Here is a 24,589-nt window from a genome sequence, read left to right on the forward strand (position 1 = left end):
GGTTGTTGCATATAAAGCAACCTTCAACCATTTTCCAATGTACATTTTGCTTCCCATCTGTATAATGATAATGCGTACTCCATTCTTTCAATGTAAGCTGTCTCCCCTCCCAGTACCACTATAGATTATCTCACAGTATACTTGATTTCAATTTTTTTCTTATCAGTTTCACCCCCTCTATCTACTCCCTCCTTTAGTTCATTATGTTTTCCCCCACTTATTCTTTCCTTCTTTATTCACTCATTTTCTTCCTTGAAGGATTGGAGAAAAATATTTTAAGCGTTTGGGGCCTGAACATACAGGAGATGAGAGGCATGCAAGGAATAGAGTGAATGGGAATGATGTGGTATACTGGGTCAACATGCTGTCAATGGACTAAATCAGAGCATGTGAAACGTCTGGGGTAAACCATGGAAAGGTCTGTGGGGCCTGAGTGTGGATAGGGAGCTGTGGTTTCAGCACATTACACATTACACCTAAAGAATGAGTGAACAAATATGGCCTTTTTGTCTGTTTTCCTGGCAATATCCCACTGAAGCATAGGGTAATGATGCTGTTTCCTGTGAGGTAGGGTGGCACAGGGAATTCTCCCCTCTCGTTTTTTCATTTTCCAAAAGAAGGAACAGAGAAGGGGGCCAAGTGAGGATATTCCCTCAAAGGCTCATTCCTCTGTTCTTAATGCTACCTTGCTAATGTGGGAAATGGCTAATAGTATGAAAAAAAAAATCCCTAGAGATAAGGAATAAAGAATACTTCCCACATATTCCCTGCGTGTTACAGGCAACTAAAAGGAGGTGGAGCAGGGGGCTGGAAATCCTTCCCTCCCATTTCTAATTTTCCAAAAAAAGGAACAGAGAAGGGAGGACAAGTGAGGATATTCCCTCTAAGGCTCGGTCCTCTGTTCTTAATGCTACCTCACTAACGCGGGAAATGGCAATTATGTATAAAAAAAAAAAATGTATATATTTTTCTTTTTTCATACACATTCACCATTTACTACATTCATGAGGTAGACAAAAACAGAGGACTGAGCCCCAGAGGGAAAATCCTCACTTGTCTTCCTTCTCTGTTCCTTTTTTTGGAAAAATAAAAACTGGAGGGGAGGATTTCCAGTCCCCTGCTCCCACCCCTTATAGTCGCCTTCTACAACATGCAGCTAATCCGTGGGAAGTATATCCCTGGGGTCAGGGGAGAAAGAATACTTCCCACGTATTCCCTGCTTATTGTAGAAGACAAAAAAAAGGGGCGGGAGCGAGGGGCTGGAAATCCTTCTCTCCAGTTTTTAATTTTCCAAAAGAGGGAACAGGGAAAAGAGGGCCAAGTGAGAATATTCCCTCTAAGGCTCAGTCCTCTGTTCTTAATGCTACCTCACTAATACGGGAAATGGTGAATACATATAAAAAGATATATATATGATAATACATATTTTCTTATTTATTATACTTAATTGCTGTTTCCCATGTTAGTGAGGTAGCACAAGGAAACAGACGAAAGAATGGCCCAACCCACCCACATACACAATCATATACATAAAAGCCCATGCACGCACATATACATACCTATACATTTCAATGTATACATACATATACATACACATACATATACATATATACGCATTCTTAAGAGTCCACGGGGAAAATGAATATACTTGATCAGCCACAAGATTGTGATCCTTTCCAATGTATACACATGTATATATTCATACTTGCTGCCTTCATCCACTCCGTTGCCACACCACCACACATAAAATAGCACCCCCCCTCCCATGCGCAAGGTAGCACTAGGAAAAGACAAAAAAGGCCACAGTCGTTCATACTCAGTCTTTAGCTGTCACGTGTAATGCCCCCAAACCACAGCCCCCTTTCCTCATCCAAGCCCCACAAAACTTTCCATGGTTTACCCCAGATGCTTCACATGCCCTGCTTCAATCCACTCACAGCACGTCCACCCCGGTATACCAACGGCATTGTTCCAATTCACTTTATTCCTTGCATGACTTTCACCCTCCGGTATGTTCAGGCCCCAACCGCAAAAAATCTTTTTCACTCCATCCTTCCTCCTCCAATTCGGTCTTCCACTTCTCATTCCATCTACCTCTGACACATATATCCTCTTTGTCAATCTTTCCTCATTCTCTCCATGAGACAAAACCATTTCAAAACACCCTCTTCTGCTCTCTCAACCACACTCTTTTTATTACCACACATCTCTCTTTCCCTTTCATTACTTACTTGATCAAACCACCTCACACCACATATTGTCCTCAAGCATTTCATTTCCAACACATCCACCCTCCTCCGCACAACCCAATCTGTAACCCATGCCTTGCAGCCATATAACATGGTTAGAGCCACTATTCCTTCAAAAATACCCATTTTTGCTTTCCGAGATAACGTTCTCGCCTTCCACACATTCTTCAACGCTCCCAAAACCTTCTCCCCCTTCCCCACCCTGTGACTCACTTTCACTTCCATGGTTCCATCCGCTGCTAAATCCACTCCCAGATATCTAAAACACTTTACTTCCTCCAGTTTTTCTCCGTTCAAACTTACCTCCCAATTAACTTGTCCCTCAACCCTACTGAACATAATAACCTTGCTCTTATTCACATTTACTCTCAGCTTTGTTTTCTTACACAATTTACCAAACTCAGTCAACACCAGCTTCTGCAGTTTCTCACCCGAATCAGCCACCAGTGCTGTATCATCAGCGAACAACAACTGACTCACTTCCCAAGCCCTCTCATCTCCAACAGACTGCATACTTGCCCCTCTCTCCAAAACTCTTGCATTCACCTCCCTAACCACCCCATCCATAAACAAATTAAACAACATGGAGACATGCACCCCTGCTACAAACAGAGATTCACTGGGAACCAACAATTCTCCTCTCTTCCTAATCGTACACATGCCTCACATCCTTGGTAAAAACTTTTCACTGCTTTTAGCAACTTACCTTCCACACCACATACTCTTGATACCATCCACAAAGCATCTCTATCAACCCTATCATATGCCTTCTCCAGATCCATAAATGCTACATACAAATCCATCTGTTTTTCTTAGTATTTCTCACATACATTCTTCAAAGCAAACACCTGATCCACACATCCTCTACCACTTCTGAAACCACACTGCTCTTCCCCAGTCTGATGCTCTGTACATGGCTCTTTCCCACATCAATGAGTTAGTGCAATGAAACAGATGAAGAATGGCCCATCCACTCATATACATATACATAAATGCCCACATACGCACATATACATACATATACATATCAACATATACATACACATATGCAGACATACATACATACATATGTACGTATTCATACTTACATGCCTTCATCTACTCCTGTCGCTACCCTGCCCTACAGGAAAACAGCATTGCTATCCCCTGCTTCAGCAAGGTAGCGCCAGGAAAACTGACAAAAAAAACCACATTCATTTGCACTCAGTCTCTAGCTGTCATGTGTAAAGCATGGAAACCACAGCTCCATATCCACATCCAGGCCCCACATGCCTTTCCATGGTTTAACCCTAGACGCTTCGCATGCCCTTGTATATAGCAGTTTACAGCTTGCTCATTCAAGGCTATATAATTACAACTGTACACCTATACTGTTAGAGTTCCGTGGGTATAGATTCAGAAACTGGTTCAAAAGCTATCTCACTGTACACTGTTTCCATTGGCTTTTTTATTTTTGTAACAGTTTCACACCCTCTTTTTCTTCCCACCATAATTTTCCCTTGTGTGTAAATAATTTTCTCTCCTGGGGACTTTCAGGCAAGTCAGTGTTGCTGCTCTATGCATGGGGTCCATTTACTGCAAGAATAAACTTTTGAAATCTGATATCATATCTGTCTTCTAATCAAAGAGTCATGATTTTGTCTGCAGTCAATACCTGTAGGATACCAATAAATTGTTTCTGCACTGGCACCGATTGCTGGTGTGTTAAAAGACCCAGTTTACAGAGATTATAAACTTTCCACTCAAGTCTTCATGTGTCCACATTCCATTTCCTTTAATCAATATTTCTCTATGACACTGTGAAAGCATTTAAGAAAAATTCTGGTTTGAAATGCTCAGTTTCTAAGAACTTCCTTCTCCACCTGGCATAACATTAACCACTTTGCCAGGAACCACTTCTCATTCCTTGTCTTTTGATTTCCTTTTAAATTTTCAACTGTTATACTTCACTTCCAGCACTCACTTTATTCCTAAACACCATACCAACATTTAGGTTGACCAGACTGCCAGAGTCTAGGTTAATTCAGCCTCAAGGGGCCCATGAAAACTTGAAAAACATATTGAAGATTCACAGTATATCCGTCTCCCACACAGAAATAACTGAAAAAGACACCTCCAAGGAAAATAAAGAAGTCTACAAGAACAATTATCTTCTTAACCATAAAACAGATGAAGTTTACAATATGCCTTTTTGAATTTGTCTTTTGGAAATAACAAAGTTTACATGAATATTTATACTTGAAAAATTTTCAAGGACATATTTGAAATCTATATCAAAATGGAATTTCAAAACGATTTTCTGTAACATTTATGGTGACGAATTTATACTTACAAAAAACTAAGTTATCTAGATTTTTGCAAAACCATACAGAACCTGGGAATAATTATCTGCTTACACAAAAACAAAAACTCTTGAATAAAATGAAGCTTGCTGATACTAACTGTCATCAACCTAAATTAAAATTACTTACCTCTTCTTTTGCCACATTTGCTCAAATGCATCAGCAAGTTCAACATTGGTAATCTCCTCAGAATCTTGAAATTTGAGGAATCCATCTCCTCCATGGCCTGTCATGTATATCAAGATGTTTGATCCATCATCAGTTAATAATCGCTTAGATCTAGGAGTGCTTGGAGCAAGTCTCCCAGTCAATAGTCTCACAAAGTTTTCTACAGTAACCTGAAAATTTGCAATAATTTGTCATAATAAGCCATGCTGTAATTTATGAAATACATATACATAAAGTAATAATGTATGTCAGTCAGCCTTGTATGTCCATGAAAAGCTCAATAGGATACATTTTTTTTGTAGACCAGTCACCATGCAGTCCATCTGATGATCTGCTACACATTCAAATTCTCCCCCCCCCCCCCCCCAAAAAAAAGTCTTTTAGCATTTCTCTGTCATTTACGGATTTCCTTTACTTATGCACTTTTCTTTTTCTGATTTGAAATTTCTATAACCTCTTTTAGTATCTTTCTAAGACAACTATGACACAGGTAATTACAGCACTAAGGGGTAGCCTATATTCAAGACCTGATGAATGTGAATGCTCCAAATCTGATACCCAATTTCACACAGTCTGTTTCTGACAGTGGCAGTTCCTCATCCTGAATATCATCCATTTCCTTGCTTACAGCCTGCATGGCCCTTTCCACCAGAATGTAGGTGAATAAAGCCTTAACAATGAAGCTTACAGATCCCCCACCCTCCTACAATAAACATGACACTAGGAAAACACAAGAGTGCTGAAATAACAGAGCAAGCATTAAACAAACATCCTCTCAACACAGATTTAGTCACCATTTCACCAGACATACACATACCTGAAACCACACTCCATTTAGTTACCCTTTCTCATCTGTGTTCGGGACACTACCCATACATACAGCAACAACAAAACCAATTTCATATATTACAAAACCTCTCACACTGAAGATACAACTTCCACACTGAAGGCACTATCACTTTCTCCTAAACTGTCCTGCACTTACTACAACACACACATACACACATACCTTGGAAGAGATAAGAGTGAGGGGTGACCTGATCACAACCTTTAAAATATCTAAAGCAGAATGACATGGACAGCTGAAAAATTAAGCAAGAAACTTTTTTCAAAAGATGTAAAGAAGTACTTCAATGGCATAAGAATGGTGAATGGATGGAAAAGAATGAATGAGGACATGGTTATGGCAGACAGCATACGGAAATTTAAGAAGCTGTATGATACTGAAAACTGTTCAAAAGATGGGCCCTATGAACATAAAATTCCCTCAACATACACTACAAATGGGTAATTACACACATATCACCACACTTCTTGACCTGCTGTCCTATCCAGTGGATATGGTTGGCTTCCTGAGTGCTTTATTTAATTCAGAGTAGCACATACAGCCTCTCCCAGTACTTAAGTCACCATACTTACCCTTATAAGTGCTGTCTAAAGTATGTGTCCTTGAATGCAACCTTTAGTTTTATCTACCATGAAAGAAAATCATTTGTTAATGCCGGCATTACATGAAATATGAATATAGCTAAATCAATAAATGTAAGAAATGAGAGAGAAATGGGATGTGGTAATTTTCTTTGATACAGCGGTGTTTAAAAGTGTGTGGCAGATCACTTAAAGACATTACATCTCTTAACAAAGAAAAAAGATAACTAAGTGGAAGAAAAGACGACAAAAAGGGAAAATTTTCCTTTTCAGCATCTTTAACATATTCCATAAGAGTATTTTAAAAGACAACAGAGGCTAACAAGAACAGAAGAAAATCCTTAATCATTTCAATTAACACAGAACAGTATTGGAAGTTCATGTCATGTATGTCAAATCCAAATCCAGTTTCAAATGTAACATTTTGTCTGAATTACAATCCTACTTCAAATGACAGTATTAGCACATACAGAAAATCAAACACATTGCGTACCTCATAACCCCTGTAATCAACTTCTACATCCTCTCCATACACATTGATATGTTGATGTGCATTGTTGAAAACAGTTGCAGGGCGTGGATTGCGTGGATTACAGGCCATATCATCAGCCACCATCAATATAATCTGACTGAATATAATACAAAATACAATCATTTATACATAGCACATATACGACTAATGACAAGGCATATAAAAAGAATAAGGGAAAGAGATAAGTACCATTTACTGAGGAAGCAAAAAATATGTTGCAAAAACACATCCCAAAGTAGGCTTCAACAGCAGTCAACTACATACAACTCCCACCATTTAAGGGTTAATGTCATCACTTTCAAGCTGTAACTATCACTTACAAAAAGTTTAGGTCCTTCATTTATTACAGATTATTCTAAGCAAATATCCATTCATCCTTCCATATCACTAAACCTACCTATGATAGCACCTTGATACTTAAGTCCTCTTACCTCTTCCAGTTTTTCTCCCCCATACCTATAACACAGATTAGTACACTTTCTTCTTTCACTTTATAAGGTTCTGCAAAAAATAGGTTTTCCCCCTGTTTCATCTCAAACATAACTTTTTTCCTTTTACTCACATTTGCCTCTAGTTATGCTTATTATTAAATACACTTACAGCCTTCTGCAATACCTCTTCACTCTCAACAAACAACAAAATATCCACAAACAGGCTTGTCACTAGCCAACATACATCAATATCACACTCCATCTTGGCAACCCCTTTCCCTAGTTTTGCTTTCATCTTTCTTATCACTCCATCGATATATATATGTTATAAAAGCCACCATGACATTAAACAACCATGCATCACAACCACATGTATAGTGAAACTTTTGCTCAACTCTCCATCCACCCTTACACATGCCTTTGCTTTTACACCATCCAACAGTTGCCCCCCCCTAACACCTTATATCCTAAAACAACCCATAAAGCATTCCACTTGACTGTCATATGCTTTCTCCAGATCCAGAAAAGATGCATACAGCTTCTTACCTTTTGCTAGATACTTTTCTACAGTCATTACACCACAAAAATCTAATCCACACTTCCCCAAATTTTCCTAGAATCCCCTTGCTACTCACTTATTCTGCACTCAGTCATTTCCATCACTACATCAATCAACAATCTTGCATACACTTTTTCTGATTTACTCAACAGACTTATCCCCCTGCAATTGTTACATACATCCTTAGAACCTTTTCCTTTGAAAAAAGGAACACTAATAGATTTCACCCAATCCCCAGTCACAGCCTTCTGTTCCTATGCTAAATCAAATATCAAATGCATCCAATCTACCACAATTTCTCCTCCATACTTCAGCATTTCAGCCATAATGCCATTCACTCCAGTGTCTTCCTATCTTCAGCCTCATTATTGCCCTTTTTACCTCCCTTCTTGCTAAAGGCCCTTACACTTGTACTCTTTTCCTTCCATCCTCCATATCCATACATGTAAGAACTACTGCCCCACCTTCTCCCACATTCACCAGTTCTTCAAAATATTCTTTCCATCTCCCTTTCACTTACTCCTTTTGATTCAGCAACTCCCGTTCCTTCCTTCTCACATTAACATTTCCACCTCATTCCTTTTTCACCTCCTTTCGGTTCAATTTCATATTTTCTCAATACATTTCATTCAATTTTCTTCCAATATCTTCATCTAAATGATAACGAAAAAAAAATTCAATCATCCTATACTGCATTTAACATGTCCTTATAAACTCAGGAGACTATGTAGTTATCCTCTAAAGAGGATACGGATTATTAGTAAGAACCAGTCTGTCATCATTCAAGGGTATTGAAATCTCTATGATCTTATCAGTACAACTTAAAAATTCCAAGTATTATTACCGCTTTCTGAAATCAGATAAATAATTGTAGTAATCACAACTGAAAGTAGCAAGGACATCAGCTCATACCACATAATAGATTCCCTTACCTATCAGGGATTCCAAGCCTCTTGACAGAACGATACATTGAAAGAACATTAGCAACATGACGATAGTTGAACCAGAAGCGGGAGGTGTCTACCAAAACTGCCCAGTTATTAGTGTGTGTTTTTCCTTTTAAAAGTTGTGATGCAGCAATATCCTGAAATGAATAAAATATCTATACTCAAAATACAAACTGAAAGTTTAAATCCATGATTGTTCACAAACTTTATGACAGACTTGCCAGATGCCGGGATTCTGTAAATAACTATTTCCTAAACGCAGTACTGTATGTGCCATAAACAGATTTTACAGCTAACAATCACACTGTATTTCAAACATCAAAAACAGGTAAAAAAACATTCACTAAGCACGTAACAAGATGCAGAAGAAAAATAGGGTCAAAATGCATATAAAACCAGATCAAGTAACACCATGGATACCTAAGAGTTAACATATACAAAAGATAAAATCAATGCCTGAAATACGGATGGAAGTGATAATAATTACACCATTCTCATTGATATATTCATGAAAAAAGAATCCAAAGGTAATAAAAACAGGCATAAAGTGTCTTATCAGAAAAAATTGGTCATGTCTTACTGTAACCAATCAAATAAACGCCTAATAACTGTTGGAGGAAACAGTAAAAGTGCATTCATTACTGATCTCAGCAAGAAAATGAAAATTTGAATGATGAAAAACTTACAAGAGAAAAGAAATTGTAATATTTCATGAAAACAGATTCAGCAAGCATGAATGTAACAGTATGGGATATGCTTTGCCCTGGGGTCAATGACTTTCCACTTCCTCTATGTAACCACCAATATAATAACTCACTGTACAATTCATTCTACATAAATATATATTGAATAATATAAATTGAATATACTTCAAGAAGGATTCTACTATTCTCAACCCTGATGAGGTCATACAGCCAGGGCAAGACTATTTTGAATGACAAAAAATGCATGACGTGAATGAATCCCATATGAATGATGGCCTTTAAAAGTTTACTTTTAAATATTGGAATTAAAAAGTTCATACAGTATTCATCTGATCTGCTTAATGTTATTTCATTGGTCTGTTGAATGGTGGGAATTACAAGCTGATGTCAAAATAATAGACAATGACAGACAAATTTCACAAGGAATATAATGCCAATATACAGCAATGCTGTTTCATTGACAGGATAATCACAAAGTCTTGTTACCCTTTATGGGACTCGGGATTTATCTCTTTTACAGCTACGTTTTTGTTGCATATACAACTATCACAAGATACCACATAATTATATTATGTAAGGCATGTGTATGTGTAGGAAGAGAGGAAAGTGATTGGTTCTCAGTGAATGTTGGTTTGTGGCAGGGGTGCGTGATGTCTCCATGGTTGTTTAATTTGTTCATAGATGGGGTTGTTAGGGAGGTGAATGCAGGAGTTTTGGAGAGAGGGGCAAGTATGCAGTCTGTTGTGGATGAGAGAGCTTGGGAGTAAGTCAGTTGCTGTTCGCTAATGATACAGCACTGGTGGCTGATTTGGGTGAGAAACTGCAGAAGCTGGTGACTCAGTTTGGTAAAGTGTGTGAAAGAAGAAAGCTGAGAGTAAATGTGAATTAGAGCAAGGTTATTAGGTACAGTAGGGTTGAGGGACAAGTCAACTGAGAGGTAAGTTTGAATGGAGAAAAACTGGAGGAAGTGAAGTGTTTTAGATAGCTGTGAGTAGATTTAGCAGTGGATGGAACCATGGAAGCGGAAGTGAATCACAGAGTGGGGGAGGGGGCAAAAGTTCTGGGAGTGTTGAAAAATGTGTGGAAGTCGAGAACGTTATCTTGTAAAGCAAAAATGGGTATGCTTGAAGGAATAATGGTTCCAAAAATATCATATGGTTGCGAGGCATGGGCCAGAGATAGAGTTGTGCGGAGGAGGGTGGATGTGCTGGAAATGAGATGTTTGAGGACAATATGTGGTGTGAGGTGGTTTGATCGAGTAAGTAATGAAAGGGTAAGAGAGATGCGTGGTAATAAAAAGAAAGTGGTTGAGAGAGCAGAAGAGGGTGTTTTGAAATGGTTTGGTCACATGGAGAGAATGAGTGAGGAAAGATTGACAAAGAGGATATACGTGTCAGAGGTGGAGGGAACGAGAAGTGGGAGACCAAATTGGAGGTGGAAAGATGGAGTGAAAAAGATTTTGAGTGATTGGGGCCTGAACATGCAGAAGGGTGAAAGGCGTGCAAGGAATAGAGTGAATTGGAACGATGTGGTATACCGGGGTCGACGTGCCGTCAATGGATTGAACCAGGGCATGTGAAGCGTCTGGGGTAAACCATGGAGAGTTCTATGGGGCCTGGATGTGGAAAGGAAGCTGTGGTTTCAGTGCATTATACATGACAGCTAGAGACTGAGAGTGAACAAATGTGGCCTTTATTGTCTTTCCTAGCGCTACCTCGCGCACATGTGGGGGGAGGGGGTTTTCATTTCATGTGTGGCAGGGTGGCAACAGGAATGAATAAGGGCAGAAAGTATGAATCATGTACATGTGTTTATATGCATGTGTCTGTGTGTGTATATATATGTATACGTTGAGATGTATAGGTATGTATGTGTGTGTGTGGAAATGTATGTATATACATGTGTATGTGGGTGGGTTGGGCCATTCTTCCGTCTGTTTCCTTGCGCTGCCTTGCTAACACGGGAGACAGCGACAAAGTACAATAAATAAATAAATAAATAACTCTAATTATGCTAGATTACTCATACATCTACTCACAAAGTGTAATGATTAAGAAAGAGATTCTGTGTGACATACATTTCTTTCTAAAACCAAATAAGATCTAACAGCTCAATTTGGGCAATCTGGGTTGCATGCCCTGTATTATTCAAGTGTAATTTGGTGAATTTGGACAAAATTTGGCATATCTAAGGATTTTGCCATAATGTCCTAGAGCAGAGTTTAAACAGTACAATAACAGTAGCAAAGAATGACTTGAAGCATTAAATTTCATTGAATTATATAGGATGATAGATAGCAGTGGGGGTTGTGTATAACTAGGTTAAATGTACTTAATTACTGTAAAAGAAAGTAATAACAATGTAACATTAACTGAACCTATAAAAACTTCACCTAACCTCATGCAGTACCAGACTTCATATAAAAAATATATTGCATGGCCGCTCACTCTGACATCTGTTTCTTAACATCTGGAATCACTAGTGTTTTGCTCAGCTGTGGGTGATTGGTATATTTTGCCTAGAATAATGAACACCAGAATAAATTCTAATCATCTGGGAAGTTAGGTGAGGTTTTTCACGTTATCATATTTTCCCTGATATGCTATGCCTATATATCTATCTACAATACCGGCGGAAAAACCTAGCTTCTCCTACTTACAGTACGACACAACATATAAAAATATCAATAAACAATATAAAACAGGTACTCACCCCTCCTCCCCTAAATACTTCTTATGACATCCCTTGGCCTTAATACAATCCTAAATGCACTTAAGAACAGATGCTGTACGTTGCTGAAGGTATATAGGGTCAGGGTTGTACCACATATCTTGGATGGTGGCCTGGAGCTTAGCAATGCTGGATTTATCATGCCAACATAACTGTGACTTTATAATTGACCACAAGTTCTCAATAGGGTTAAAGTCAGGTGAAGTACCTGGCCAGTCCTGAATGTATTTCACACCACAACATGAAAACCAGTCACGTATAAATTTAGCAATATGGAATGATACACCATCTTGCTTAAAATCATCATGATCAGTCTTCTCAATACAGTCAGATAATTCGACACACAACAGCTCCAGGTATCAAATCTGATTCATAGTCATATTTAGAGGCAAAAATACAAGACCTCCAAAACCATTATAGTCAAAAGTCCCCCAAACAATTAGTGAGTCTGGAAATTTTACAGCTGCTTGAATGTACTTAGGGTCGTATGGGTCACTACCTGGCCTCTGGAACACTTTGCCTCTATGGCTGCCAGTAACATCAAATGTAGCCTCATCAGACCACAACACTTTGTTCTACTTTTCATTGTCCCATTCCAAATATTTCTGTCAGAAGCACTTTTTTGTGAGGCATATATCTCTTGAATTTCTAGTCGAAGCCGGCTATGAATAGTATGCACTGACTCATGACCAAGTAGCCTAGGATTGTCTTCCTGTCATTGTCATGCTGAAATATGTGCAATCTTGTCTACTTGACATTGGATAATCTTCAGAGTTCACTGGGAAGTGATACAATAGCAACATCCTCTTTAGACAAGTCCTTAGGGTCAGGCAATGCAGCACAAATCTATCAAAAAGTACACATAGGCAGGGTAAGAAAAAGATGTTAGGGGGACAACAGAAAAAAAAAATCCACCCACCAAAATAGCTCCAGGTAGACTGACTGCCACCCGTTGCTACCCCAGGGGTCTCCCTCCCCACCAACATCCATGAGCTGCGCCAGTATTTTTCATCATTTCAGTCATGTTTTGGGTGCATGATACAAATGGGTGAAAAATACTGGCAAGGGCCCTATCATGCCGATTTTTTCTGCCAGGACTGTATATCTCTGATGCCTGTTCCCAACTGGAACTCCCACAAGGGGATGGCCAAGGCAACAGAGTCTCCATAGCTAGCGAACTCCATTGTCGATTTTTATCCTTTGGTGCTTCAACCTTAACAGGCCAATGGCAGAGGGTAAGTCTAGCGCAATGTTTCCATAGGCTCCTAGCTGAAGTTCCAACAGTCTACTTCTACCTAATGCTCCCATCCGTTGTTCCTACCCACTGCTTCTACCAAATGTTTCTACCTAATGCTCCAGCCTAAGTATTACTACCTCCTACTTCTATCTACTAAGCCTACCATTTTGCCAAAAGGCTGGGTTAACACGTAGTGCTCCCTGAAAGAAAATTTACAGTTACAAAGGGTGAGCTAAGTGAGTTCGGTGTTGTCATGTTTTATGTATGACAAGAAGGAGAGATTTTGTGTTTGTGGACAGAATGCCATTAGTCTACTGTGGCTGAAGCTGAAACAAAAGAGAGGTACCTGGGAAAGAGGAGTGCAGCTTGACAACCACGGTAGTGCTGGCTCACTAAGCAGCTGTCACTAACCCTCCCAATATTCAAGCGGGTAGTACTGGTAATATACCTCCCTGGTCGTTGGCTGCCTAACAACTACTACCTAATGGTATACTATGACACTTCAAGAATTTTTTTAATATAATGTGCTTAAAATCATGCTCTAAAATTGTGATCATTTTCTGTTAACATTATATAAGTAAAACTGTAATTTCACTCTGTAAACACTACAACAGCAAAACTGTTACTGTATCATGTAAACACTACAATGGCAAAACTGTTACTGTATTATGTAAACCCTACAACGGCAAAACTGTTACTGTATTATGTAAACACTACAATGGCAAAACTGTTACTGCATTCTGTAAACACTACAAAAGCAAATTATCACTGTATTCTGTAAAAGTACAAAATCTATTGTATTCTGTAAACACTACAAAATTAAATCTTACAGTATTCTATATACACTACAGAAGTAAAACTGCTACTTATTCTGTAAACACCAGAAAAACAAAACTATTATTGTTTGCTGCAAACACTACATAGACAAAACTATTATTAAAATACTGTTAACACTACAAAAGTAAAACTTACTGTATTTTGTCAACATTACAAAAGTAAAAGTATTTTGAAAACACTGCAAAAGCAAGACTGGTAATGTATTTTGTAAACAATTAAGTAGCAAAACGGTTACTGTATTCTGAAAACACTATAACAGCAAAACAGTTTTCTGCAGTCTGTAAACGTTACCATAGCAAAACTATACTGTATTCTGCAAACACTGTAAAAGCAAAACCGTTATTGTATTCTGTAAACACTACAAAAGTAAAAGTATTCTGTAAATTGCGAAAGCAAGACTGATAATGTATTTTGTATACACTTCAGTAGCAAAACGGTTACTGTATTCTGAAAGTACTATAACAGCAAAACAGTTTTCTGTCCTCTGTAAACCTTACCATAGCAAAACTTTACTGTATTCTGTAAACAATGCAAAAGCAAAATTGTTATTGTATTCTATGAATAAATGTCAAAGCAGTGCAGAATGAAATCGCTCAACATCCAAACCTACAGAGATATAATACACTACAATATATATATATATATATATATATATATATATATATATATATATATATATATATATATATATATATTTTTTTTTTTTTTTTTTTGCTTTGTCGCTGTCTCCCGCGTTTGCGAGGTAGCGCAAGGAAACAGACGAAAGAAATGGCCCAACCCACACCCATACACATGTATATACATATATATATATATATATATATATATATATATATATATATATATATATATATATATATTCCAAGTATCTTTTCTAAATCAAACATCATCGGGGTAACTGTGGATATCAAACACAATATTCTGTAAGACATTTAACTCGAAAAAAATAATAAAACTCGCTTTAACTTACGCTGTCTGCCAAACTTGGGGAGAGACAGGAGCACAGGATGAAGATAGAGAGGTAATTCATGGTGAAATATAAATAGTCATTCACAAAACCTGTTGTGTTTACCTCTCCATGTTTGTTTACATGGACGACACAGGGCTGCAAACCTCTCTGGGGGAAGACCGGTTTGGCTCGACTTAAGACAAATCCCTCTCAAATATTAATTCCTTCTATTTCTGTGACTGCTCGTCGATCAGCCTATGCCAATTCGTAATGTGGAGCTTCTCCTAGAAGTGATGATGGCAACATTCTACATTGGTTCTTCCATGAAGATGTTATCTCATATTAGGTTGGCATGCGTGATGGCGTAGCAGAGCATGGGGTTATAGTAGAGCAGGCGTTGTATTTTAGTGGCATGACCCTCACCTACTGTCACTAGGGACCAGTCGGACAAGAAATAGAAAAAAAAAAAAAAGGAAGAGGTGACAGTGTTAACATCAAATGAAACGTCAATGAATTAGATATGTGGCGAGTCATCAGCTACCTTACAAAAGGTAAGCTACTAATACTGTGGCCCAAAAAGGTAAAGTGGCTTGTAATTACAGGGAAAATACGATTTGTCACGTAATTCTGTGATGAATATGACCAACATTTACAATTGTTTAACTACCATAAATATTTATTCGGTTCCATAAATGTTGATATAGTTTGATGGGGGTCTCCCCAACACCCACCCCAAGTGCTGGTAATATATACACACGCTGTTCTACTAGATAGATTTTGACGTAAGTTGTAACAGTGGAGTCCTTACAAGCTATAGAATTGATAGATAGTATAGGATTTTACCTGTAGCTCCTTCTACCCATACAACTTTGACTCAGCAAAATGGCAAGGCTTCAAACTGGGGGGAAACTGGTTTAAAAACCCTCTGTGCCAACTGTTCCGTGGAAGAAATCATTAGGTCACATGAAAATCTTTCAATTAAAATAGGATTAATTCCTATGGTGTCCAAAAGTAATTTGGAAATGTTTTCCTATTAAACCAGAGGACATTCACAAATAATCACCTTGTAGCAGCTGAAGCCATATGTCCACCTGCACAATATTTGATTCTGTTGATCATTTTTTGGTTTACAGATTGACTCACGAATCAATTATAAGCTGAATAGGAGGGGAAAAATCATATCCAGTAACTTACCATATTGTTAGTCGTTTAAAATTCTTCCAGTATTGTTTCGTTCTGTGTGTGACCATGCAAGTCTTGTCATAGCAAAGATAAAGGCCATATTCTCCCAACATATTGGATGATAATGCTTGTTAGCACAGAAACAAAATCAAAATTCAACTACAGTATACAGTAATTGATGTGAGGTTTTATATTGACAAGTATCATAAAAATTTTCCAGTATCAGATTTCGCTTTTCAGTGTATGAGTAAACTTCATAGCACCTGACTGATAAAAAAAGTCTTGCTTGAGATTTACTTCTGTTCAGCAACATGATTAAGGTATGGCATTACTATGCATGCTCGTGGTTACACTGCACGTGAAAGGTTACATTCAGCAACGTATCATTGGAGTACAGTAAAATCTCATTTAAAGAAGTTCTCTTTCCAAAAGAGTTCATCCTTTTATTGTATGGCACCCTTTAAGCTGGAGGAATCCCTGGAGAAGGGGTCATGAGGTCATATGAAAATGCAGATATTTAAAGCGTGTTTTCGCATAAGAGTTATGAAATATGAGCCTCTGCATGGAAGGATCTTTAGCAGAAATATATCATCATACCCAGAATTGTCAATATAACCAACATTTCATGGTTAAGGGGCTCCTTTAATTATTTTCAAGCATTTTGTAAGACACTGTTGTCTATTTAGTAATAAATTCATCCATGCGTTAGTGATGTATGGGTCACTTATTTTTGGAATCATCTTGGAACAAGAGATTATGTATTTTTTTCAATACTGTACTATCCTATACATTTGCATATTTCATATGTTGTGAAGAATAATCATGATTAGTCTCTAATAGCAATTGTCTTGCATTCTGGGTATTTTTATTCAATGATCTGCTGCCCACAGTTATATTTAATCCAGTGGAGTATTTCAAACTTTCTTTAAACCAAAATGAATTCAACCCTCTAACAATATTCAAAGATTTTTCTTCACATTACTTAATTTTAAGGAATTGGAAAGGCTCTTTACATCCACCCTGCTTGAATGTGGAACACAGCAATTATAGCAGATGTCGATTACAATTGTTGTGTTATTTCCAGGTGTGAGAAGTGTCCGACCCAGTCAGTGCTGCTCCCAGGACTATGCTGATGAAGGCAAGAAGCACCATTGTGAACCACTACCACAGAAATCAGTTACTCTTCCATATTACTTTTCATCATCCCCATGGCAACAAATTACAACATTCAGGGATACAGTAAAGGCTGTGAATTACATAAACAGTGGGCAAATACATCCAAGTAAAGTTCTTGAACATGAAACCAACTGTAAGATATGTAAATTGGCTAAATTATATAATGGCCTACAGGAGAAAAAACAAAAATGGAATGGAAGTGATACTGAAGGTAATGTTTTAGCCAGATATAACTGCATGCCACCATGGCACTGGGAAATTCTTCTAACTCATAACTCTGATGAGAATATTTGCGAGAAAGAGGAAAAGAAAAAAGAGAAAGATGGAGAAGAAAAAACGCAAGACTGGAGCAGATCATATCATCGGCAACAGCGGGAAAAGCTCTTATTAACGCAGTCATTTCTTCAGGCAATGAGTTGGGTAAGTCAGGTCCATTTATTTTTTCTGTAGGAAACATTTTTTGGTGTTTATGGTTTTTACCAGAGAACAGACATTAGAAATTCACTGAATCTACATGTTGTTAAAAATCTTTTCCATGTGAATTACTAATTCTTATAAAATTTGTAATTGCATTACTTAAATTGCATGTCACTAGTGTGATAGAAAGCCTAAATACTGTTGAAGGCGACTAAAGGGGCAGAAGTTGGGGGGCTGGAATCCCCCTCCCCTTTTATTTCTATTTCTAAAAGGAGAAACAGAGGGAGGAGTCAAGCAGGGAGTGCTCATCCCCCTCGAAGGCTCAGATTGGGGTGTGTGGATGTGACCAAGATGAGAAGAAAGGAGAGATGGGTAGTAAGTTTGAGGAAAGAAACCTGGATGTTCTGGCTCTGAGTGAAACGAAGTTCAAGGGTAAAGGGGAAGAGTGGTTTGGAAAAGTCTTAGAAGTAAAGTCAGGGGTTGGTGAGAGGACAAGAGCAAAGGAAGGAGTAGCACTACTCCTGAAACAGGAGTTCTAGGTGTGTGTGATAGGGTATAAGGAGGTAAATTCTAGACTGATGAGGGTAAAACTGAAAGAGGATGGAGAGAGATGGGTGATTATTGGTGCCTTTGCACCAGGTTATGAGAAGAAAGATCATGAGAGGCAAGTGTTTTTAGAGCAGCTGAGTGAGTGTGTCAGCAGCTTTGATGCACGAGACGGGCTATCAGTGATAGGTGATTTAAATGTGAAGGCGCGTAATGTTGCAAGTGAGGGTATAATTGGTGTACATGAGGTACTCAGTGTTTTGAATGGAAATGGTGAAGAGCTTGTGGATTTGTGTGCTGTAAAAAGACTGGTGATTGGGAATACCTGGTTCAAAAAGAAAGATATACATAAGTATACGTATGTGAGTGGGAGAGATGATCAAAGGGCATTATTGGATTATGTGTTAATTGATAGGCATGTAAAAGAGAGACTTTTGGATGTTAATGTGCTGAGTGGGGCAGCTGGAGGGATGTCTAATCACTATCTTGTGGAGGTGAAGGTGAAGATTTGTAAAGGTTTTCAAAAAAGAAGAGAGAATTTTGGGTAGATGAGAGTAGTGAGAGTAAGTGAAATTGGAAAGGACTCTTGTGTGAGGAAGTACAAAAAGAGATTGAGTGTAGAATGGCAAAAGGTGAGAGTAAATGACATGAGGGGAGTGGGTGAGGAATGGAATGTATTTAAGGAAGCAGTGATGGCATGTGCAAAAGATGCATGTTGCATAAGAAAGGTGGGAGGTGGGCAGATTAGAAAGGGTAGTGAGTGGTGGTATGAAGAGGTAAAGGTGTTAGTAAAAAAGGAAAGAGAAGTGTTTGGACACTACTTGCTAGGAGGGAGTGCAAATGACTGGGAGATGTATTAAAGAAAGTGGCAGGAGGTCAAGAGGAAGGTGCAAGGGTTGAAAAAGAGGGCAGTGAGAGTTGGGGTGAGAGAGTATCATTAAACTTTTGGGAAAATGAAAAGATGTTTCGGAAGGAGGTGAATAACATGTGTAATACAAGAGAACAAATGGGAATATCAGTGAAGTGGGCAAGGGGGGGAAGTAATAACAGGTAGTGATGAAGTGGGAAAGAGATGGAATGATTATTTTGGTTTATTAATGTGTTTGATGATAGAGTGGCAGATGTAGGGTGTTTTGGTTGGGGTGGTGTGCAAAGTGAAAGGGTCAGGGAGAATGGTTTGGTTAAGAGAGAAGAGGTAGTGAAAGCTTTGCAGAAGATGAATTCCGGCAAGGTGCCAGGCGTGGATGGTATTTTAGTAGAATTTATTAAGAAAGGGGGTGACTGTGTTGTTAATTGGTTGGTAAGGATATTCAATGTATGTGTGGATCATGGTAAAGTGCCTGAGGATTGGCGGAATGCGTGCATAGTGCCATTGCACAAAGGCTAAGGGGATAAAGGTGAGTTTTCAAATTACAGAGGCATAAGTTTGTTGAGTATTTCTGGGAAATTGTATGAGAGGGTATTGATGGAGACGGTGAAGGCATGTACATAGCATCAGATTGAGGAAGAGGAGTGTGGTTTCAAAAATGGTAGATGTGTGGATCAGGTGTTTGCTTTGAAGAATGTATGTGAGAAATACTATGAAAAACAGATGGATTTGTATGTAGCATTTATGGATCTGGATAAGTTATATGATAGGGTTGACAGAAATGCTTTGTGGAAGGTCTTAAGTGTATGTGATGAGGGAGGTATGATGCTAGAATCAGTGAAATTTTTTTTACCAAGGATGAAAGGCATGTGTATGAGTAGGAAGAGAGGAGAGTGATTGGTTCCTACTAAAGGTTGGTCTGCGGCACATGTGTGTGATGTCCCCATGGTTGTTTAATTTGTTTATGGAGGGCGAGAGGTGTGCAAGGAATAGAGTGAATTGGAACGATGTGGTATACCATGGTCGATGTTCTGTCAGTGGACTGATCCAAGGCATGTGAAAGATCTGGGGTAATCCATGGAAAGGTCTGTGGAGCCTGGATATGGATAGGGAACTGTGGTTTCAGTGCATTACACATGACAGCTAGAGACTGAGTGTGAATGAATGTTTACCTGGCACTACCTCACTGAAGCAGGGGGTAGCGATGCTGTTTCCTGTTGGACGGGGTAGCACGAGGAATGGATTAAGGCAAGCAAGTATGAATATATGCATGTGTACATATCTGTGTATGTGTATGTTTATAAATGTATATGTGTATATGTTGAGACTGAGTGTGATCAAATGTAGCCTTTTTTGTTTGTTTTTTCTGATGCTACCTCACTGAAGTGAAGGGTAGCAATGCTGTTTCCTGTGGCGGGGTAGCAACAGGAATGGATGAAGGCAAGCAAGTATGAATGTGTGCATGTGTATATATTTATATGTCTGTGTATGTATATGTATGTACATGTTGATATGTATATGTATGTATATGTGCATGTATGGGCATTTGTGTTTCCCGTGTCAGCGAGGTAACACCAGGAAACAGATGAAGATTGGCCCATCCACTCGTGCACATATATATGCATAAATGCCTATATATGCATACATACATACATATACATTTACATAACAATATATACACATACTTAGACTTATACAGTGTACATATTCATACTTGCTTGCCTTCATATATACCAATGTACATATTCATACTTGCTTGCCTTCATCCATTCCTGGTGCCACCCAACCCACAGGAAACAGCATCACTTCCACTTACTTCAGCGTGGTAGCGGTAGGAAAACGGACAAAAAGGCCACATTCACTCTAACTCAGACTTTAGCTGTCATGTGTAATGCACCAAAAGCACAGGTCCCTATCCACATCCAGGCCCACAGACCTTTCCATGGTTTACCCCAGACATTTCACATGCCATGGTTCAGTCCACTAACAGCATGTCAAACCCAGTATATTACATCTTTCCAATTCACTCAATTCCTTGCACGCCTCCCACCATCCTGTATGTTCAGCCCTGATTGCTCAAAATCTTTTTCACCCCATCTTTTCACATCCAATTTGGTCCTCTGCTTTTCCTTGTTCCCTCTACCTCTGATACATATATCCTCTTTGTCAGTCTTTCCTCACTCATTCTTTCTATATGTCCAGACCATTTCAACACACCCTTTTCTGCTCTCTCAACCACACTTTTTATTTCCACGCATCTCTCTTACCCTTTCATTACTTACTTGACCAAACCACCTCACACCACATATTGTCCTCACACATTTCATTTCCAACACATCCACCCTCCTCCATTCTACCCTATCTATAGCCCATACATCACAACCATATAACATTGTTGGAACCACTCACTATTCCTTCAAACATATCCATTTTTCCTCTCCGAGATAACATTCTTTCCTTCCACACTCTTCATCGCTCCCAGAACCTTTGCCCCCTCCCCCACCCTGTAACTCACTTCCGCTTCCATGGTTCCATTCGCTGCTAGTCCACTCCTAGATATCTAAAACACTTCACTTCCTCCAATTTTTCTCCATTCAGACTTTTTTTTTTTTTTTTTTTTTTTTTTTGCCGTTGTCTCCCGCGTTTGCGAGGTAGCGCAAGGAAACAGACGAAAGAAATGGCCCAACCCACCCCCATACACATGCCTTGATTCAATCCACTGACAGCACGTCAACTCCGGTATACCACATCACTCCAATTCACTCTATTCTTTGCCCTCCTTTCACCCTCCTGCATGTTCAGGCCCCGATCACACAAAATCTTTTTCACTCCATCTTTCCACCTCCAATTTGGTCTCCCTCTTCTCCTCGTTCCCTCCACCTCTGACACATATATCCTCTTGGTCAATCTTTCCTCACTCATTCTCTCCATGTGACCAGACCATTTCAAAACACCCTCTTCTGCTCTCTCAACCACGCTCTTTTTATTTCCACACATCTCTCTTACCCTTACGTTACTTACTCGATCAAACCACCTCACATCACACATTGTCCTCAAACATCTCATTTCCAGCACATCCATCCTCCTGCGCACAACTCTATCCATAGCCCACGCCTCGCAACCATACAACATTGTTGGAACCACTATTCCTTCAAACATACCCATTTTTGCTTTCCGAGATAATTTTCTCGACTTCCACACATTCTTCAAGGCTCCCAGAATTTTCGCCCCCTCCCCCACCCTATGATCCACTTCCGCTTCCATGGTTCCATCCGCTGCCAGATCCACTCCCAGATATCTAAAACACTTCACTTCCTCCAGTTTTTCTCCATTCAAACTCACCTCCCAATTGAATTGACCCTCAACCCTACTGTACCTAATAACCTTGCTCTTATTCACATTTCCTCTTAACTTTCTTCTTTCACACACTTTACCAAACTCAGTCACCAGCTTCTGCAGTTTCTCACATGAATCAGCCACCAGTGCTGTATCATCAGCGAACAACAACTGACTCACTTCCCAAGCTCTCTCATCCCCAACAGACTTCATACTTGCCCCTCTTTCCAAAACTCTTGCATTCACCTCCCTAACAACCCCATCCATAAACATATTAAACAACCATGGAGACATCACACACCCCTGCCACAAACCTACGTTCACTGAGAACCAATCACTTTCCTCTCTTCCTACACGTACACATGCCTTACATCCTCGATAAAAACTTTTCAGACTTACATTCCAATATACTTGTCCCTCAGTCCTGCTGAACCCAATAACCTTGCTCTTATTCTTATTTGCTCTCAACTTTCTCCTTTCACACGCTTTTCCAAACTCAGTCACTTTTGCAGTTTCTCACTTGAATGAGCCACTAGAGCTGTATCATCAGTCAACAACAACTGACTCACTTCCCAGGCCTTGTCACCCCCCAACAGACTACATACTCACCCCTCTCCAGAACTGGGAACCAAACACTCTCCTCTCTTCCTACTCTTACACATGCCTTACATCCTTGGTAAAAACTTTTCACTGCCTGTAGCAACTTATCTCCCACACCATATAATGGGGAGGTAATAGCAAGTCGTGGTGATGTGAGAAGATGGAGTGAGTATTTTGAAGGTTTGTTGAATGTGTTAGATGATAGAATGGCAGATATAGGGTGTTTTGGTGGAGGTGCAGTGTGAAGTGAGAGGGTCAGGGAGAATGGTTTGGTAAACAGAGAAGAGGTAGTGAAAGCTTTGTGGAAGATGAATGCCGGCAAGGCAGCGGGTTTGGATGGTATTGCAGTGGAATTTATTAAAAAAGGGGGTGACTGTGTTGTTGACCGGTTGGTGAGGATATTCAATGAATGTATGACTCATGGTGAAGTGCCTGAGGATTGGCGAAATGCATGCATAGTGCCATTGTACAAAGGCAAAGGGGATAAAGGTGAGTGTTCAAACTACAGAGGTATAAGTTTGTTGAGTATTCCTAGGAAAATATATGGGAGGGTATTGATTGAGAGGGTGAAGGCATGTACTGAGCATCACCTTGGGGAAGAGCAGTATGGTTTCAGAAGTGGTAGAGGATGTGTGGATCAGGTGTTTGATGTGAAGAATGTATGCGAGAAACACTTAGAAAAACAAATGGATTTGTTTGTAGCATTTATGGACCTGGAGAAGGCATATGATAGGGTTGATAGAGATGCTCTGTGGAAGATATTAAGAGTATATGGTGTGGAAGGCAAGTTGCTAGAGGCAGTGAAAAGATTTTATCGAGGATGTAAGGCATGTGTATGAGTAGAAAAGGAAAGTGATTGGTTCCCAATGAATGTCAGTTTCCGGCAGGGGTGCATGATGTCTCCATGGTTGTTTAATTTGTTTATGGAGGGCGAGAGGTGTGCAAGGAATAGAGTGAATTGGAACAATGGTGTATACCGGGGTCGACATGCTGTCAATGGATTGAACCAGGGCATGTGAAGCGTCTTGGGTAAACCAGGGAAAGTTTTGTGGGGCCTGGATATGGAAAGGGAGCTGTGGTTTCGGTGCATTATACATGACAGCTAGAGAAAGAGTGTGAACGAACGTGGCCTTTGTTGTCTTTTCTTAGTGCTGCCTTGCGCGCGTGCCAGGGAAGGGGGTGTCATTTCATGTGTGGCAGGGTGGCGATGAGAATGAATAAAGGCAGCAAGTATGAATGATGTACATGTGTATATATTTATATATATATATATTTTTTTTTTTTTTTTTTGCTTTCCGAGATAATGTTCTCGACTTCCACACATTCTTCAAGGCTCCCAGAATTTTCGCCC

The 24,589-nt window shown here is 39.2% G+C and overlaps 2 protein-coding genes across 3 annotated transcripts in view; one reads left to right on the forward strand and one right to left on the reverse strand.

Annotated features, from left to right (window-relative positions):
• LOC139750953 (putative GPI-anchor transamidase) overlaps positions 1–15,289 on the reverse strand; it is a 32,844-nt gene extending 17,555 nt beyond the window's left edge. For both annotated transcript variants that reach the window (XM_071665889.1, XM_071665888.1), the window contains exons 1-4: positions 15,135–15,289; positions 8,642–8,793; positions 6,681–6,816; positions 4,721–4,929 (exon numbers count right to left, since the gene is read on the reverse strand). In XM_071665889.1, coding sequence (XP_071521990.1) covers positions 4,721–4,929; positions 6,681–6,816; positions 8,642–8,793; positions 15,135–15,194 — 557 coding nt within the window. In that variant the 5' untranslated portion in view covers positions 15,195–15,289. The remainder of the gene's footprint in view (positions 1–4,720; positions 4,930–6,680; positions 6,817–8,641; positions 8,794–15,134) is intronic.
• A 188-nt stretch (positions 15,290–15,477) lies between these two features.
• Positions 15,478–24,589, forward strand: part of LOC139750952 (uncharacterized) — a 35,903-nt gene continuing 26,791 nt past the window's right edge. The window contains exons 1-2 of the mRNA XM_071665886.1: positions 15,478–15,664; positions 17,380–17,891. Of these exons, the coding sequence (XP_071521987.1) occupies positions 15,634–15,664; positions 17,380–17,891 (543 nt within the window). The 5' untranslated portion in view covers positions 15,478–15,633. The remainder of the gene's footprint in view (positions 15,665–17,379; positions 17,892–24,589) is intronic.

This window comes from Panulirus ornatus, chromosome 10 (assembly GCF_036320965.1).
Source record: "Panulirus ornatus isolate Po-2019 chromosome 10, ASM3632096v1, whole genome shotgun sequence".
Taxonomy (NCBI): Eukaryota; Metazoa; Arthropoda; class Malacostraca; order Decapoda; family Palinuridae; genus Panulirus; species Panulirus ornatus.